Below are 17,587 nucleotides of genomic sequence, written 5' to 3' on the forward strand. Positions count from 1 at the left end.
CTATAGGTAAAAGCTTTTATTTATTTTAATTATAAAAGATGCCCTGAGAAATTTTTTTTTCAAGAACATGCACATACAGCATTGTCCTAGGTTTTATTTTGAGCAAATCATCATTCATATTTTTATATTATAAAAAGTAACCACACACGCATGTGCATTCACAGATCAGATCATCTTTATCATACATCAATAAATTTTAAAAACCACATATTTCTGATATCAATATATTTATGTTGTTTCTATTTTGAAATAGAGAAGCTGACAATAGCTTCATAGGCTATTTCTCAAGTATTGGCATAAATAGAACTTTTTAAAATAGAGTTGCATGTTTTCCCACAGACAAATTTTGATAGAAACATTAGCATTAATACAAACAAACGCAGATGACATCACTGAAGCCTGATAGCTTGCAATAGCAGCTAATTAAAAACTAGATTCATCATTATAAATTATTCGAGTGAAAATACAATCTGAAATACTAAAAATTAAAACAAGTATTTATACAACAAAACTTACGAAATAAATTTTTTTTATATATATCATCTGGAGACATCTGTTTTTAGGCTGCTTTAAAACTTACACAGGATTTTTATGAACTTTACTTAGCACTTGTAAAAACGTTACCTCGAAATTCACAGCACAATGCTACTAAAGTTTATGGTTTTTATAGACTGATCAATGGTTCTGGACTTTGGTCTTAAATTAGGTTTGAAGATTCTTTAAAATGTGGGACTACTTTTTCATATTCGTAACAATTCCTTCTATTTCTTGCATAAAACATGGGTGCTAAGAATTGCTAAAATTGTAAATAAGCCAATTAAGTAATGGATATGTGCATTCTAAATCCAAGAATTTGAACTACAAAGGCATTATTGAAGAAAACAAAATCCTCTCTTTAGCTGCAGCAGTTAAGAGCACATAGCTGAAGTTGTATTTCATAACATTTCACTACAACATTAGAATTCTGCAACCATTACATTACTTATCAGAACATATTTTACAGCTTGGGATTTTATTTAAAAGATAAAAAGTTTTAACATTGCAAGATGCATTTTATTCATTTCAAGCATTAGAGAGTCCCATCTGCTGCTCCCACCTTGTCACACCGGAACGTTGCTTCCATCAGTCTCTGGTTCCCTTCTTTTTCTGTCAGAAGATCTAAGAGTTTGATTTTCTGTTTTTTCTTCATACAAAAGAAGAAATACACATAATGTGTTGTTGCTATATTATTAAATAACGTAACATGATAAACTGCTATTGCGTGCAACATTTTAATATAACTCTTAGCTGCTGTACTTTAAAAATTGCTATCTGCTCTACTGCACCCAGTGAAAAAGCCAAATGGACACACTCTAAGGGCATTTTTCACAAAGAAGGGTGTAATTCTCCATTAAGTTTTCTACAGAAGGTCATGTAGAGATCCCTCTAAGTGAGATGGTTAAGGTAGTACAAGCAGTCTACTCATGGCTACAAACAATACCAGAGGTCTCCAGCTTAACCCATGATAAAATCTGGGGAAACTGGAGATGGGGAAGAGAGAGAAACTTAGAGCTCTTTACAGTGTTATTTTTAGGTCTTCTGTTGACCACAATGTCACCTGGGCAATTTCTGCATTTTTCATAGCCTTAATTTTTTAATCTTCAAATATACCGTTCTTCAACTTCACAGAGTTGTAGCTATGTCAATTAACAACTATTTGTAATGTCAGAAATATTTTGAAGAACAGGGCTTAACTTTTAGAACTCTGTGGAAATATTAATTTGCATCAATATTTTACAGTATCATTTACAAACAACACAATATATGGTACTGTTTCACCCTTTTAAAATTGCTGATTGAACCTATCATGATAATATATCAGTGTCAGGATACCTACTAGCTTCATCTTAGAAATGGGACCCAAATCACATGCCAGTCCCACTGGACCTCAGAACAATCAGCATCTTAAACAGCAGGATGAAAACATGATTAGAAGCCGTAAGTAATCAACTCACAGTGTAGTAGACCAGAACTATTTCATATTGTGCTCAACTTCCTAAGCAATAAATGACTGGATGAAAGACACTACTTAAAGATACTTATGCATATAATTGTTACAACATGGTCACACAGCAATGTGGATGTCTTAAAGGTCAGTTGTGGACATCTTATAAAATACTGATATCAATTTATTATTAAGAAATTTATTTCTATGCAACAATAAATCTCCCACTTTTTACAGGATGGAAAACCTGTACCTCTCATTCTTGAAGTAAGTTTTAATTGAAAGTGAAAGAAAATCAGGCACTATCTGTATGTCTATAGGCAAGATGCAAAATTCTTAAATGGTGTCTATAAAGCTGGATATTTTTATTGATGAATCTATAAAGTTCTGGAAAATCTTTTTAACCAAGTGCATATTGAAATAAGTCATCTTACAGCAATGTAAACTCAAGCAAAACAGCAATTCCTATCCTAAAAGAAAAGATCTTAATCTCATAAAAATGAAAACATTTAAAAGAAGATAATAAAGTTACATAGCATAATAATACAAAATTGGACTACTTGATGGAATGCAGTGTTTATGAATCATGCCAATTTCTGCACTAGGATGATTCATGATCTAACTGGCAACTCTTCAACAGAAAGTCAGAAAAGCATGTTTGCTCTGCAAATTGACTTAAGTCAGGTCTCTTGTTGGATTAAATACTCAACCAGTGCTCTTTGTGATTCTTTCCTATTCCATAAGGTGCTTAAAGCAGGTACTCATCTCTTTTGTGATTCCACCATTAAGTTAATACGGGTGCATCTTTAGCATAATTATTGCATTTTCTATTGCCTGAGTATTACCTAAGGTCTAGCAAATGACACTGAAGCTAATGGTCATTTTCTTGTCACCTGTTTGTGAGCACTGGATCAGGATTTACTGAGATATTTTTTTTTCTTGCACCTACATTATTTTCAAAAAGAAAGAATATTTTAATTGGCACACACATCTCTGAAATGGCACAAACAAAATGTCTGAACTCATGAGTGTGGTAAGTAAAGACCTTAGTTCTCCACCAAAGTAACTTTGGGTTTTGAAAAATTCCTGGAACAACATGAATATATGCAATCAGAAATTCTTCCTCCCTGCAAACTGTACTATAGTGTCAAATGTGAACATTTGCCAATATTCAGTAGAGTTTTATGGAAAAGATTACACTTAAGCAATTAAATAATATTTTGTCCAAACATACATCGCTTTGAACTAAGAATCGTTAGTTATATCTGTTGATATTTTAGTTATTAAACAACATATTACTGCCCAATCTTCCGTTCTTCACAAACACACATAATTACTCAGAAAAAGAAACATATTAGAAGTTACCTTATTCATGTTGCAGAGCCATTAAACTAAAAGCTAGGACTTGCCAGAATTAAGATGGTCAATGCAACGTTTAACCAGCACACATGTAAATTTACATGATGATATAGTCTAAATATATACCCAATTATTATTTTCTCATGTTTTCTGCCTTAGTGAGTCCATAGATGGTGACACTCATTCACAAGCATCTATTCAATTGCACCTCTCATTGTACAATTTTCAAATTCTTCTCTCAGTAAGAGTAATTTCTATCAACTGATTATATATTTGGATATCATTTTTTTCCATCATTCAACTTAGAAAATAATGTTTCCTTGAAACTGACTTTTTTTTTTGTATTTTAGTATGTGTATAGTTAGCACTAGGACTGACTTTCTGAACAAAAGATAAAAGATGTACACCTAAACATATCTGTGGTCAACAAGGTTATGCAGATGAACGCATTTACCACCAACCATTCCTGTATCTGTACCTCTTAATACCTCCTTACAGAGCTGCTCCATTTTCTTATGAAAACCATTAAGTATTGGGCCAGATTACAAAAGAGAAATTGAATCTATAGTGCAGCAGACATTATACCAACTTGAAAGATGTGTTTTCCTGTAAGAACATAGAACATTGAAACTCTTATTCAGAACTAAATGTAAGCCTGCTCTTGTTTCTCAAAAAATGTTTTTCTTCCCCTAGTATATCCTCTTGGCTTCTGACATTATGCAGTTTAGGGACTTTCTGAACCGGGGAGAGCATTCAGATCATTGTCTTTGATCAGATGCCTGCTTTCAAACAGTCTGCTGTTAAGGTATTCGCTTGGGAATGATAAACTGAGACTTGTAGCTGAGTCTCCTACATTCCACTTTCCTGCCTGAAGACAAAGGTACAAACTGCTCTGTGTAGGTCTTTTTCTGTCCCTGTTCAAATAAAAGATAGCAGTTTTATTTTAAGTGACAGATAGAAAAACCTTTGAAATTTGGAAAAATTTTATGTGATGCAAAAAATATGTCTAACTATTCTTTGCATCTAATTGCTTTGTGAATTTTAATCCATTTATTTTCCAAAAATCATTGTGAGATGGATGAGTAAATGGAATTTCTACAATGGTTGCTAAAAAAAAGTTGCAACATTTGAACTATTTTTCTGGTTTTAAAGAGAGGGAACAGAGGTATACGGTGATTAGGGTGAAAGCACATGGATTTTTGAATACACCTAATTTTTGAAAGTATGTAGCACTGTATGTCATTTTATGTACTCAAGATACATGTGCCATTTACTTTATAGATAGCTGAAAATGTCAGCATCTCTACTAATCTAATTGTTGAGTTTGAAATAATGCACTTTGAAATAAGCGATCACCTAATGATCACCTATAAAAAGTCTGAAGTAAGTACTGTGGGTAGTATTTAAAAGAAGAAATTAGACACTGGCAAAGGCAGGGATAGGGTGCAATTTGACTTGGCACCTAAGCTACTTCTGCTGTGAAACCACTGACACAACACAGTCTACCTTCACTCACTACTTATCTTCCAAACTTTTCTACAAAGAAAATGCAGTTTTAAAAACAATAGGTCACTATGCAAGCTTGATTTCATTCCGTAACAAATTTATCTTGTACAGCGAAGGTGGTAAAATTCCAGTAGAAAAAAAACCTGTGTGATCACACAGCAACAAACTGTATCATAATACAATGTATACAAGTAGCTGAATGCATGCCTCAAATTCTGAACTCTCTTTTCATTCTTGGTCTCTCATATTTATTCAGTCTTCCAAGGCACAGTTTGCATTTTCCCATCCTTTTCAGCTTCTAGTTCTAGTTTCTATCACAGTGAAATCTACTTTCCCAAACACCCTCCTTTTCTTGCTATAGCTGGCTCCTTTCCTTTCTCCATTCTGCCTTGGCTAAGAAAGCAACTCTCTGATAGCAAAGAAAAAAATCTCAGTTTGAGCACCCAAAATTACAGCTAGTCCAATAATAGTAATTTAGAACTACAAGTTACAGTGTAAAAGGAATCTGCAGGGAATTAGCTGCTAGAGCCTGCAAAGATTTGACTGAGTAAATACACATCACAGTGATTTTCTAAGACTGTTACACTTTTATCACAGAAGCAAACAAATTCATCTTTCATTTTGTACTTGCAAAACATTGAATTGTTTATGCTGATGTTTAAAGAAAAGGAGCCTGAGAGAGATTCCTAGCATTGAATTTTTTTTATCTATATGGTTACTGTAAGGCAAAGAAGGCAGCCTTAATAACAAGTAGCAGTACCAATTTGTCATAACTCAAAATTCATCATGAAATTGTTACATAGTAATACATAAACATATATAAGCACATAAAAATAGGGAAAAGGAAAAATTGAGTCATCTAACAATACATACATCCTGTATCTCAAACTACAGGCAGTTAAATCACAGTGACTGTAGTTATTATATATCAAACACATTAACCTTCACTTTGTCCCATTCCACCCTCCCCATCATATACCAGCTGAATGCAAACAAGTGCAGGAAAACCAATGTGAAAGACTAATTAAAAAGGAACACAATGCCATCTTAAAAACACTTGTAATTGCACACATCACATTTCTACCCTGTTGTTTTAGTATTTTAAAATCTGGGCGCAGAAGTATCATAAATATAGGTTTAATTATACATGGCTTTTTTGAGTCCCCTTTGAAAATGTTACCCATAAGCTTGATTTAACCTCTTGTCAACCACTTACATGTTCATCTTTCGGGACTGACTCTCCTTATTTCCATTGTTCTTTTGGTCAGCCGAGTTAAATAAGTTGCGAGAAGAACTGGAAGGGAAAGCAGCGTTCCCACTGTTACCAGTAGAATGAGTTCGGAATGAATCATCTGAAATAAAGAGTTGCAGTTTAGACAAAGAATTTTGTCTGAAAAAAATACAGAGAGTAAACAGAATGAGCTGGTTTTCCTGTGGCAACAGTGACGTATTTCCTATGGCAATAATCCAAAAGTTTAACTTTCTGTAAGGGAATGGTTTCAACTTAACATTTCTTCAAGTATTTTTATGAAAAAACGCTAAATGAAAATAATTGGACGACACATTTTGGAACAGAAGATTAATACATTTAATATATGAAAATAGTGGGATTTAATTGGCCAATCTTTAGCTGCTTAAAATTTAGTTATTGCATCTAAGCTAATTGTCTAATGTGTGTTGGTAGTGAATGGAAAAAGACAGGTTACTCTAGGAAGCAATTCACCTCATTCTAATCTTTAATCATCCAAACTCTTCAACAGCAAATGGAGACAGGGGCATTTCCAGAGAGCAGTTTCTCTCCCTAATTCAGTAGAAGTTATACATAATATCCCTTTCCTCATGTAAAATGGGTGGAGGCAAATTGCAAAGCCAACCATTTTATGACATCCAAAATGCCAATCAAGAAATGCCAAACTCATTTTACTTTTACTAATTTTACATATAACTTTAAATGAACATGTATCAACAACAAAAAGAAGAATCCGAAAAATAGACCAACTAGACTAGCACGTAAGTGCTCAAACATATTGGATATGTATTATTCCACATTCTTTAGGAGTACAGTATCTTACAGTATGCCTGTTTAATGGGGCCCACATATTCAGTACCCGCATAAAAAATTAATGTAAAATATAATAACTTACTTACCACTGAAGGATAACATACAACTCTTTCCCATTCCTGATACTGAAGATGAATATCCTGTAGCAGAGCTTTTACTTAAAAACAAACAAAACAAAACCAAATTGCTTATTACAGAAAAGTGTTCTTCTCAGTTGTATCATCCTGCTGTTTAGTAATATTTGAGGTTATTTCTGAGTTTATGTGAAAAAAATAAATGAGTAAGTTATGCTGAAATTTCTTTAAGAGATGTACAAATTTAGATTTAGCAGTTCATATTGAAAGATATTTTAATATATGATAAATGGTGACATACATTAAAAGGAATTCACAAGAATTTGTAGGCCTTAGCATGCCTTAAAACGATATTTCTTCACTCAGTTCAAAACAGACTACCTTAATCAATTAAACAGAAAGCTGAAAATTTAGGTCACAATTCAGTGAGCACATCACTAATTTCATAGATTCACATGCATATAATTTCATAACAGTTGCCTATTAGGTAAACAGTTGCCTATGAGGTAAGCAATGAAGATAATAAAGATACTTAGGACACTTGTCTATGTTGCTGTATTTTGGATGCAGTGCTTGAGTACTGAAAGACTGGCTTCGAACCAACTTGGATTTCTTGGCTTCTTTGCCTAAAATTATAAGTAGCAAATAATTTTAACATGGATATCATTGCATTTCCTCAGGAATTAGGAACACTTTTTAATATAATTTTCTGTCAACTTATGCTAGCTGAAGGAACTGATTTAAATAATTCAATAACAATAAATAAACCTTACGTCACCTATTTATATACTAAAGAATAAAATAAAACTAAAAACCATAGGAAACACATTCAGTTCTAGGAGTGGAATCTTTTCCTATATGCAGTAGGTGAAACTCTGGCCCACAAATGCCAACAGCAGCTTTGCTAGGTTTTGACCTACTGATGTGAGATCAAAGCTTTCTAGAGGAGTTCTTAAAGAGTTCTTACCTGCTGATGTACCAGAAGAGCTTCCAGAAACAGAGTGAGAGATACTTTTTGCCAACACTGATGATGTTTTACTGTCTCTTCCTAAAAAAAAGTCTAGTATAAATACTTGGCTCTTAAAGCTTAACTTTAAATAAAGAAAGAGGACATAACATATCACAGTCCTGGGGTAAACAGTAATAATATCTAATCCAGTGCTACTAACACTTCGGAAATACCACGGACAAGTACTTACAGTACATCCAAAAATGAAAAATAACCAGAGAACTAAAACTGTCATGTATTTTATTAATAGAGCCAAAAGTTTTCCTTCTAATACAATAAGGCCAGTTTTCATATCTTTAGAAATCTATAGAAAAAAAGTTTTATTGCCACTTTCTAAAAATCTGCTATTTACTGTATAAACTGTTTCTTTTCTGCTCCCTTCTCTTCTACCTTTGTAGAAAAGTAATGCATGCACAAATAATATGTACAAAAATAAACAAACTTACGCTTCTTTTCAAACATTTTATCATTAACATTTGTAGATCTTCCTTCATTTTGCTGCTTTTCTTTTTCTAATTGTTCCTAAAAAATAAATAATTTTCTTAGGTACTACTCAGAAAAAAATAAATAAATCATGTTTCTATTAGGGATTGCTTCCAAATCACCAAAATAACAGTTAATTTCTACTCTCTCTGACTATTAGTACAACCCCTAGTTAATATCCAGGGAACCAATTAAATAGTACAGAATGAAATCAGGGTAATATCCTATACAAAAATCACACCAAAAGATGTTGACTTTAATTATGAAGGAACCTCAGAGTTGAGGTTCGCATTTATAACTTATTAAAATTATGCCTGCCCCTTTTTTTTTAGTTAAAAAGATAAAAAAATTGGCATCTGACAATGTAAAATTTTTGTGCTACACAGATACTCTGATAACTGAACTGATAATATTTGTAATTCAAACATAAAATTCAATGAAAATGTTTTTCTCAAATGGTAAGGTGTGTCACATATGCTCAAACTTTTTAAAGGTCTAAAATTAACATCTACAGTTGATAAGCCTTAATGCAAAACAAAACCAAGTATTACAATTCTTCAAGTTTAAAGAATGTACTTGCCTTTCTGTAATATTAGCTAGCCTTAGAATACCTTTTGAGATCACATCCATAGACAGAAGACAGTGTTAACACAGCTACATCAATAATTTCAAAAGTCAATACTTGCTTCAAGATTCTTGGTGAATAGATACCACACCAACTTCAAAAAGCTATATAACATTAGCTTATTTTCTGTACTACATTCACAATAAAAAGTGCCAAGTGAACTGTAATTGTTCTACTCTATTTTTTCATTTCACTCTAATTACTACCCAAGTTTAAAAAAAAAAAGAAAGTGGTAATTAATTCAAGTCAAGGTTGCTGGAATATAGTTTCTACTAAGCCAGTTACTAAAATTAAGGAAACTTCTTAATATATTCAGTATTAAAATCTGTAGCAGTCAGATACATTTAACTGGGTTCAATGGCTCCTCGTCTATTTGGAACTGCAACAAGTCACAATTTACTGTGTACATCTCCAGTTCCTCAAAAGCACGCCTCTCACACACAATGCTTAATGAGACCTTTGTGATACCAAAGGTATGCCCATATCAATGGGATATATCATAAAAATGCAGGTGCTCTTCTAAAGTCTAGATGTAGAAACAGGGTAAAAGTTAATGTTATCATACAATACAGAATAACACAGAACACACTGGAGGCTACTTTACCACAGCCCCAAATGCTTTCAGAATAAAAACATGAATTGTATCTACCTGAACTGAGCTTTAGCAATTTTTAAGTCTTTGAATATGTGTATGCAGGTCCTGAGAACAAAGTTTGAACCTTTGGCTCGAGCTAATGGGAGGTGGCAGGAAGTACATGAAATAGGTATCATGAATGCTACAGGCTTGGGGATGAGTGGCTGGAAAGCTGCCCCACAGAAAAGGACCTGGGGGTGTTGACTGACAGACGGCTGAATATGAGCCGGCAGTGTGCCCAAGTGGCCAAGAAGGCTGATAGCATCCTGGCCTGTATCAGAAATAGTGTGGCCAGCAGGACCGGGGAAGTGACAGGACACTAGCCACAGGACAAGAAGAAATGGCCTCAAGTTGCACAAGGGGAGGTTTAGGCTGGATATTAGAAAAAACTTCTTTACTGAGAGAGGGGTGAAACACTGGAACAGGCTGCCCAGGCAGGTGCTGGAGTCACCCTCACTGGAGGTATTCAAGGAACTTGTGGACGTGGCATTGCGGGACATGGTTTAGTGGGCATGGTGGTGTTGGGTTGATGGTTGGACTTGATGATCTTACAGGTCTTTTCCAACCTTAGTGGTTCTGTGATTCTGTGATCTGAGAAAATCAACTGCCCAAGAGAAGCCCTGCAGTACCTATTGACATCAAAGTGGGCCACAAACATAGGCTCTGTAGCAATCCTAAAGAGGAAAAATCAACAATTTTTGGACAGTCTTGAACCTTTTCTGGTTCTTTACAGAGGAGTTCGATTCCTACAAGTCAGAGGAACCATGCTAATGAAATTTGGCCTCTTCTAAACCCTATCAGCTTCTTAGCTTCTCCCACCTCAGGCTGAAGAAGAGGTAGCAGAACGAAGGACTGCAGTAATCTAACCTAGGCTTTGTGAAGATGTAGTAGGCTATGTGGTGAAGCGCCTGCTTGCAGCTTTTGCTTACAGCCATGACTGAAGATAAATAGTTTTATAAGTTGGAAAAGCAGTCTGCAGACCTCTCTTCCAAATCCTAAGTATCTTGTAGCTCCTTTTGTTCTATACAACCTGCACTAAGTCTCCCTCCTGCCAGGCTGCTGATGTCAATGGCCTTTCTTTCTTCCCTTTTTTCTGGCTAACAGGAAACCCATAATACACAGAGCCTCCTTTGGCTTCCTTGGCACAGTATAAGTTATGACATTAATTTCTTAGCCTATGGAAGCTGTATGCGAATTCTGAGGTGTTCCATTATTCAATTTATTATGTTATACACACCTGACAAATTGCTAAGCTCCCTCAAAAAGATTTCATAAAGGTGTACTGAAGGGCTTGGGTTTTTAGAACTACAGAGGCATCAAGGACAAGTATTTCTCAAGAAATTCCAGTTTGCCTTTCTAATTGATACAGCAAAATTTAGGTAGTAAAGAAAAGGAAGTTATGTTACTTCGAAGGACTTAACCCTATTGTAAAGTGTAAAATGAACCACACACAGATTATGAACCTACCAGGTCTCTCCATAATATGCACTTTCCCTATCCTAAAATCATTGCCTCATTAATATTTAGCTACAAACTATTAAAAAAAGGACAGATTGTACTGATAAAGTATACCATTTCCAAAAGGAGATGTTCTTGTCTCTCTTTTTCTTGATCCAATAAATCATTTTCGTAAAATCTTTTCTGAAACTTCAAAATAAAATCAATAAAAATAAAAAATCACTACATGGGAATGGGAATTAAAAGTACTTGGTAAGCATTAAAGTTAGTAAGTACTTACAGCATCTACCGAGATCTCCATTCTGTCCAGTTCTAACACTGTCTATAAAGGAAATCAAAACATTATTTACCCTTACTCAATAGCATTCCACACTTTTAACTAAAAAACTATCCAGATAAGAAGCTTAGAATAGTGGTATTCAGAATTAAACATGCCTTTTCTTCCTAAACATTTGAAGGCTATGCTTGTATTTTTGTGCTACAAATGCAGTTTAAAACTGTCAGAGGATATTCTCAGAACCCTGCTGATACTCACAATGAAGGACTAATAGCTTATCTGTATGGAACTCAAAACACACTCAAGGAAAGCACAGAAGCATGAATGGCTGGAGCATGGACCTAGGAACCAAGACTGAAAAAACAACTCAGGAATCTGTGAATAAGGCAGGATGCTCCAGGCAGGTGTTCATCCAATCTCTCCTGCAGACTGGCTCTATAAGGAAGCCACCTACTTTAGCTACTTCAATTCATGGCTTCTTTGGGACTAAGCATGGGCAACCCTTAAAGATGAACTTTTTTGTGAATATTCACATTACAAAGACAATTGCAACATTTCAAAATGCTGCAAATCCTTTATCTGTATATTGTAAAGTAAATAAGTAAACAAGATATCTCTACCTCCAAGACTTGATCATTTTTACTAGGTTCAGCCTTTAATCCTATCTTTAGTCATCTGCTATTTTTTCACAAATGGTCATCGAGCCAAAATCCTGAATTGCAGTCACTAGAAAATAACTGCAATAGTAACCAAGGAAACACCAACTTTCTTAAATTTGACAGAATGCACTATACTACATCTTCTCTTAATTGTTCAAAATTACATAATAGACAATATAATTCTTTAGCCTTCTGTTCTTACAATAGAGAATCAACAGAAAGCGTAACATTGATCATCTTAACTTTTAATGAGAACCCCAAAGACAAAATGCTGCTGGAAAAGAAAAATGCTTACTCTTTTTACAATAGTCAGGACATCTTTGTCTTTCTCTTGACACAAAAGTTTCCTTATACATAATTCCAACTGCTGAAGTAAATGTTTATCAGTGGGAATCTTCAGAGTAGATTTAACTTTTGGCAACAAATAGCATAGCTTCATTCTACAAAAAAAAGTAAATATTCACCTTTTAATGCAGATGTTTAATAAACATTATTAATTTTTGTATTGCATGCTAGCATTTGACATAAAATAATTAAGTTAGTCTATCTTATTTTTCAGAAATTATTGTTGTTTATGTGTTGTTTCCAGACATACTGTAATATTGTCAAAAACTTCTCCATAGATCAGGACTACAGTCCTGTATCTGAAAGTCAATAAAGATTTCTTTGGTTTTGGTTTCAGTTTTTTAACCTAGAAAAATAAGCAGACCTCTAGATTTTCAAAATTATCTACAGACCTAACTCTATCAGGTACCTAAATACCCTGGAAATCTGGTCCATCAGCACAAAGGAGCCTAAGTCTCATCAAAAATCATGAGACTGCAGTTCCAATGGCAAGGATGAAGGTGTATCAGATAGACTAAAAGGATTTAACTATTTACTGGCTCCTAAAAGAAAAAAAGCGCTTCTTCCCCCTACACTATATCCCTGCTTCGGTATGGAGGATGCCCCTGCTTGTGCTGTCTCTGCTACTGGCTGGACCTTTCATCAGCTCAGTCAGCCCAACCCTCAACTGACTAATATAGCAGAAAACCAACTTACTTGAGAGGGGGAGAGCAGAAAAAAGTGGGCAGTTTTCTGGTGGCTTAGTGAGTTTAATCAGCCTAGCCAAAGGTCCAATAAGCACTCCTCAAGGCAGTGGAAGGGGTGGACAGTGTGGTTAGGAATCAGGATGAAAGAAAATTAGTAACAGGCTATGATGCTTTCAGAAGCTGTAAGCTGCTCTATCGACTGAGGATGTGATTTTAAATGCAGTAAATTCAGGGAGAAAAATTATTCATATAAAATAACCAAGAACAGACACTTCAAACTTCATACCTTTCTGCTCTGACACTGTGTGGATATATTTTTGCTACTAGAGTGCCCCTGTGAAGCTCAACTTTGCCTGCTTGCAAACTGATTGACATAAAATACTTAGGTGATCTTAACCATGTCTTTTCTGTACTAAGGATTGAAATTGTTCTTGGGGTACCCTGCCCCCTGACCTAGAAGACAGGGATGGGGAGCAGAATAAAGTCCCCACAATCCAAGGGGAAATGGTTAGCGACCTGTACACCACTTAGACACACAGGTCTATGGGGCTGGATGGGATCCACCCAAGGGTACTGAGGGAGCTGCCGGAAGTGCTCACCAAGACACTTCCCATCATCTACCAGCAGTCCTGGCTAACCAGGGAGGTCCCAGTGCACTGGAGGTTAGCAAATGTGACACCCACCTACAAGAAGGGCCAGAGAGGGGATCCAGGGAACTAAAGGCCTGTCAGTCTGACCTCAGTGCCAGGGAAGGTTATGGAGCAGATCATCGTGAGTGCCATCACGCAGCACGTACAGGACAACTAGGGGATCCGGCCCAGTCAGCATGGGTTTATGAAAGGCAGGTCCTGCTTGACTAACCTGATCTCCTTCTATGACAAGGTGACCCGCTTAGTAGATGAGGGAAAGGCTGTGGATGTTGTCTACCTAGACTTTAGTAAAGCCTTCGACACAGTTTCCCACAGCATTCTCTGGGAGAAACCGGCTGCTCATGGCTTGGATGGGTGCACTCTTTGCTGGCTAAAAAACTGGGTGGATGGCCGGGCCCAAAGGGTTGTGGTGAATGGAGTTAAACCCAGTTGGCAGCTGGTCACAAGTGGTATTCTCCAGGGCTCAGAAATGGGGCCAGCTCTGTTTAATATCTTTATCAATGATCTGGATGAGGGGATTGAGTGTACCCTCAGCAAGTTTGCAGACGACACCAAGTTGGGCGGGAGTGTTGATCTGCTTGAGGGAGGCTCAATAGGAAGGCTCTACAGAGGGTCCTGGGCAGGCTGGATCGATGGGCCGAGGCCAATTGTATGACATGCAAGAAGGCCAAGTGCCAGGTCCTGCACTTGGGCCACAACAACCCCATGCAATGCTACAGGCTTGGGGAAGAGTGGCTGGAAAGCTGCCCATTGAAAAAGGACCTGGGGGTGTAGGTCAACAGCTGGCTGAATATGAGCCAGCAGTGTGCCCAGGTGGCCAAGAAGGCCAACGGCATCCTGGCCTGTATCAGAAATAGTGTGGCCAGCAGGAGTAGGAAAGTGATTGTACTCGGTGCTGGTGAGGCCGCACCTCGAATACTGTGTCCAGTTTTGAGCCCCTCACTACAAGAAAGACATTGAGGTGCTGGAGCGTGTCCAGAGAAGGGCGACGAAGGTGGTGAAGGGTCTAGAGAACAAGTCTTATGAGGAGCAGCTGAGGGAATTGGGGTTGTTCAGTCTGGAGAAGAGGAGGCTGAGGGGAGACCTTATTGCTCTCTACAATTACCTGAAAGGGGGTTGCAGAGAGGTGGGTGCTGGTCTCTTCTCCCAAGTAACAAGTGATAGGATGAGAGGAAATGGCCTCAAGTTGCACCAGAGGAGTTTTAGATTGGATATTAGGAAAAACTTCTTCACGGAAAGCGTTGTCAGACATTGGAACAAGCTGCCCAGGGAAGTGTTTGAGTCACCGTCCCTGGAGGTATTTAAAAGACATGTGGATGAGGTGCTTAGGGACATGGTTTAGTGGTGGACTTGGCAGTGCTAGGTTAACAGTTGGACTCGATGGTATTATGTGTCTTTTCCAACCTAAATGATTCTATGATTCTATGATAATTGAATTGCCTTGATTGCTAGATGTTGTTTATAAACCAGTTATATAAATAATGTGTTCATTGCTTTTTATATCATTAAAACCAAAATGCTCTGCAAATTAAATAAAAATTATTTCACACATTTAAGAAAATAAAAATAATTGCATTTGATCAGACTGTAATAGCATATAATAGTGAAAAGTTTTAATCTATAGGAATAGATAAAAAAACCTCAAGAACAATATATCGTTATATTCTCTGCTGTTCTCAGATTCTACTGGCTTGTGATCAGAGACAATCCTGTGCCAGAGATGGTAACGTGATGATTAATAACACTCAAAAAAATTTTCTTTTACAAATCATATTACTGTTTTTATACTTTCAAAACATTTTAATCTTCACAACTTCCCATTGCAAAGAGTTACATCACTCTGTAGAAAGCTAGAATAATACCTCTCTAAGTTTGTTTTAAAATCATGAGCTAACAACTATGTCTGACTTCTAAACTTCAGTGCATTACAGATAGTGCGTTCCTTTTTTAAAAAGTGTTAGGGAACAATCCAGAAAAGAGTTATGACAAAATTGATTTTAATGTCAGTTAAGAGATTGCAAGTTATTTCAAGTTTCCATTAAATTTTAATATTGTATAAATACAGATTTTAATGAAAATATCTGTTAAAAGCAATAAGCTACTTCAGATTATATATAAATTTAGTTTATTGTTTTAATAAAATCCTCTTACCTTAAGGACATGAGACATGAATGTTAACCTATATGCACAAAATGGCTCAGTTTTTAGGTTTGGGATCCTGCTGAGTTGCGATGTGGTATTTATACCAAACACAAGGTTTATTTAAACAGTTTCACTTGGTAATAAACTGTACTTAGTGAGGCTTACTGTATGCACATATGTATGTGCAAATTATGCTTATGTAAATCCGTATGCAGCATTAGTATTAGATGTTAAGACATGTTAATGATGAAAACATGAATTACATCAGAAATAAGATTAAAAGCATAAAATCACACAAAATAGATGACCAAAAAAAGGAACTATTTTCTTACAGGTAATAACTTCCCAGTCCCTATCTGTTTAGTGAAGAAAAAAAATTGACTACAAAAATAATGCAGAAAACACTGTATAAAAGTGAATAACATACCAAATTCCCTTATAATTTTCTATTCTTTGTCAATTTACTTCAACAATGTAGAAAACTTTTACATAAGGTAAAACCTATACTAACTTGCTAAGCTCAGACCACTGAAAGAATTACTTGTGTGTTTTAGTTTACATATTGCGATGTTGAAATGGATGGAAATTAATGAAGACTGTGAAGTTATGTTTCTCTCTCTACACCCATGAAACAGTGTATTACTTTCTTCTCATATATTGCTGGCTCCTCTGCCTCAGTGTTCCTTTCTCATTTCCAAAACCTGACACTTTCAGTCCACCAAACACTCAGACTGACCTGCTTCTGTGGTTTTCTAACACTATTCCCATAGTCCCCTACACCTTTAATACTGGTCACTCTGAAGGCTCTGTACCTTTTTACTCAAGTCCCATTATTTAAACAAAACATAAAACCTGTAACAATATTTCTTAATACATTATTTAAAGCTTTTTTCCTGTACACTGCTTCATACTCTTCGTACAGTACCTCACATTTGCCACTGGATCATGTGTAAGTTCAAGCACAGGTAGAAAGAAATATTTACAGAAGAATGATTTTGAAAACAGTTCCATAATGAATTCACAAGTATCTAAAAACCGTAGTCTGTTCCAATAACTTTTTCCTTGGCCCAGTTCTGAAAAATAACAATCCACAGATATTATCTATTAAGCTTTCAATGTCACCTAGAAAACATTTCAAAGGTTAACCTTTGACTTAAAGATGATCATCACACTCATCACAAGGCACACCTTCTCAGCCTATCTCAATTCTTTCTTTCAGTGAAAGTCTAACCTTCTGAATTCCAATGACCATTTCTGTCAGTGAGCAATTTTTTTCAGAAATTCAACCTGTCCCTTTAACCATCTGAAAAAGCAAAAATAGCAAGTGAACTAGCTACGCTACTGTGTTGAACAAAGCCCTGTATGCCATTCAAACCATGTCACAAGTGTAGCAAAATTACTGTGTAAACATTAAGGATTGCTAATGGGAACTAGTCAACCTTCTAACCTATTTTAAAACACATAGCATAGACTAGAAAGCCAACTTAGGTGACTAATTCATTCATAAATTAATTTTTGAGAAGATTTATTCAGCACTGCTGAAATCTCTAGAGAATTTTGCTTCTATAGCGGAACTCTGCTTTGTATATTGCAACACCTACAGCTAAGTAGTTTTGGATTCAACAAGTAGGGTT

At 35.8% G+C, this 17,587-nt stretch overlaps 1 protein-coding gene across 1 annotated transcript in view; it reads right to left on the reverse strand.

Annotated features, from left to right (window-relative positions):
* Window positions 1-1,101: 1,101 nt before the first annotated feature.
* PPP4R4 (protein phosphatase 4 regulatory subunit 4) overlaps window positions 1,102-17,587 on the reverse strand; it is a 72,140-nt gene continuing 55,654 nt past the window's right edge. Inside the window, exons 16-25 of the mRNA XM_059819452.1 lie at window positions 16,879-17,026; window positions 12,426-12,570; window positions 11,475-11,516; window positions 11,309-11,383; window positions 8,441-8,516; window positions 7,953-8,033; window positions 7,518-7,611; window positions 6,998-7,068; window positions 6,066-6,201; window positions 1,102-1,183 (exon numbers count right to left, since the gene is read on the reverse strand). Of these exons, the coding sequence (XP_059675435.1) occupies window positions 1,159-1,183; window positions 6,066-6,201; window positions 6,998-7,068; window positions 7,518-7,611; window positions 7,953-8,033; window positions 8,441-8,516; window positions 11,309-11,383; window positions 11,475-11,516; window positions 12,426-12,570; window positions 16,879-17,026 (893 nt within the window). The 3' untranslated portion in view covers window positions 1,102-1,158. The remainder of the gene's footprint in view (window positions 1,184-6,065; window positions 6,202-6,997; window positions 7,069-7,517; window positions 7,612-7,952; window positions 8,034-8,440; window positions 8,517-11,308; window positions 11,384-11,474; window positions 11,517-12,425; window positions 12,571-16,878; window positions 17,027-17,587) is intronic.

The sequence above is a fragment of the Gavia stellata genome, chromosome 7, assembly GCF_030936135.1.
Source record: "Gavia stellata isolate bGavSte3 chromosome 7, bGavSte3.hap2, whole genome shotgun sequence".
Lineage (NCBI taxonomy): Eukaryota > Metazoa > Chordata > Aves > Gaviiformes > Gaviidae > Gavia > Gavia stellata.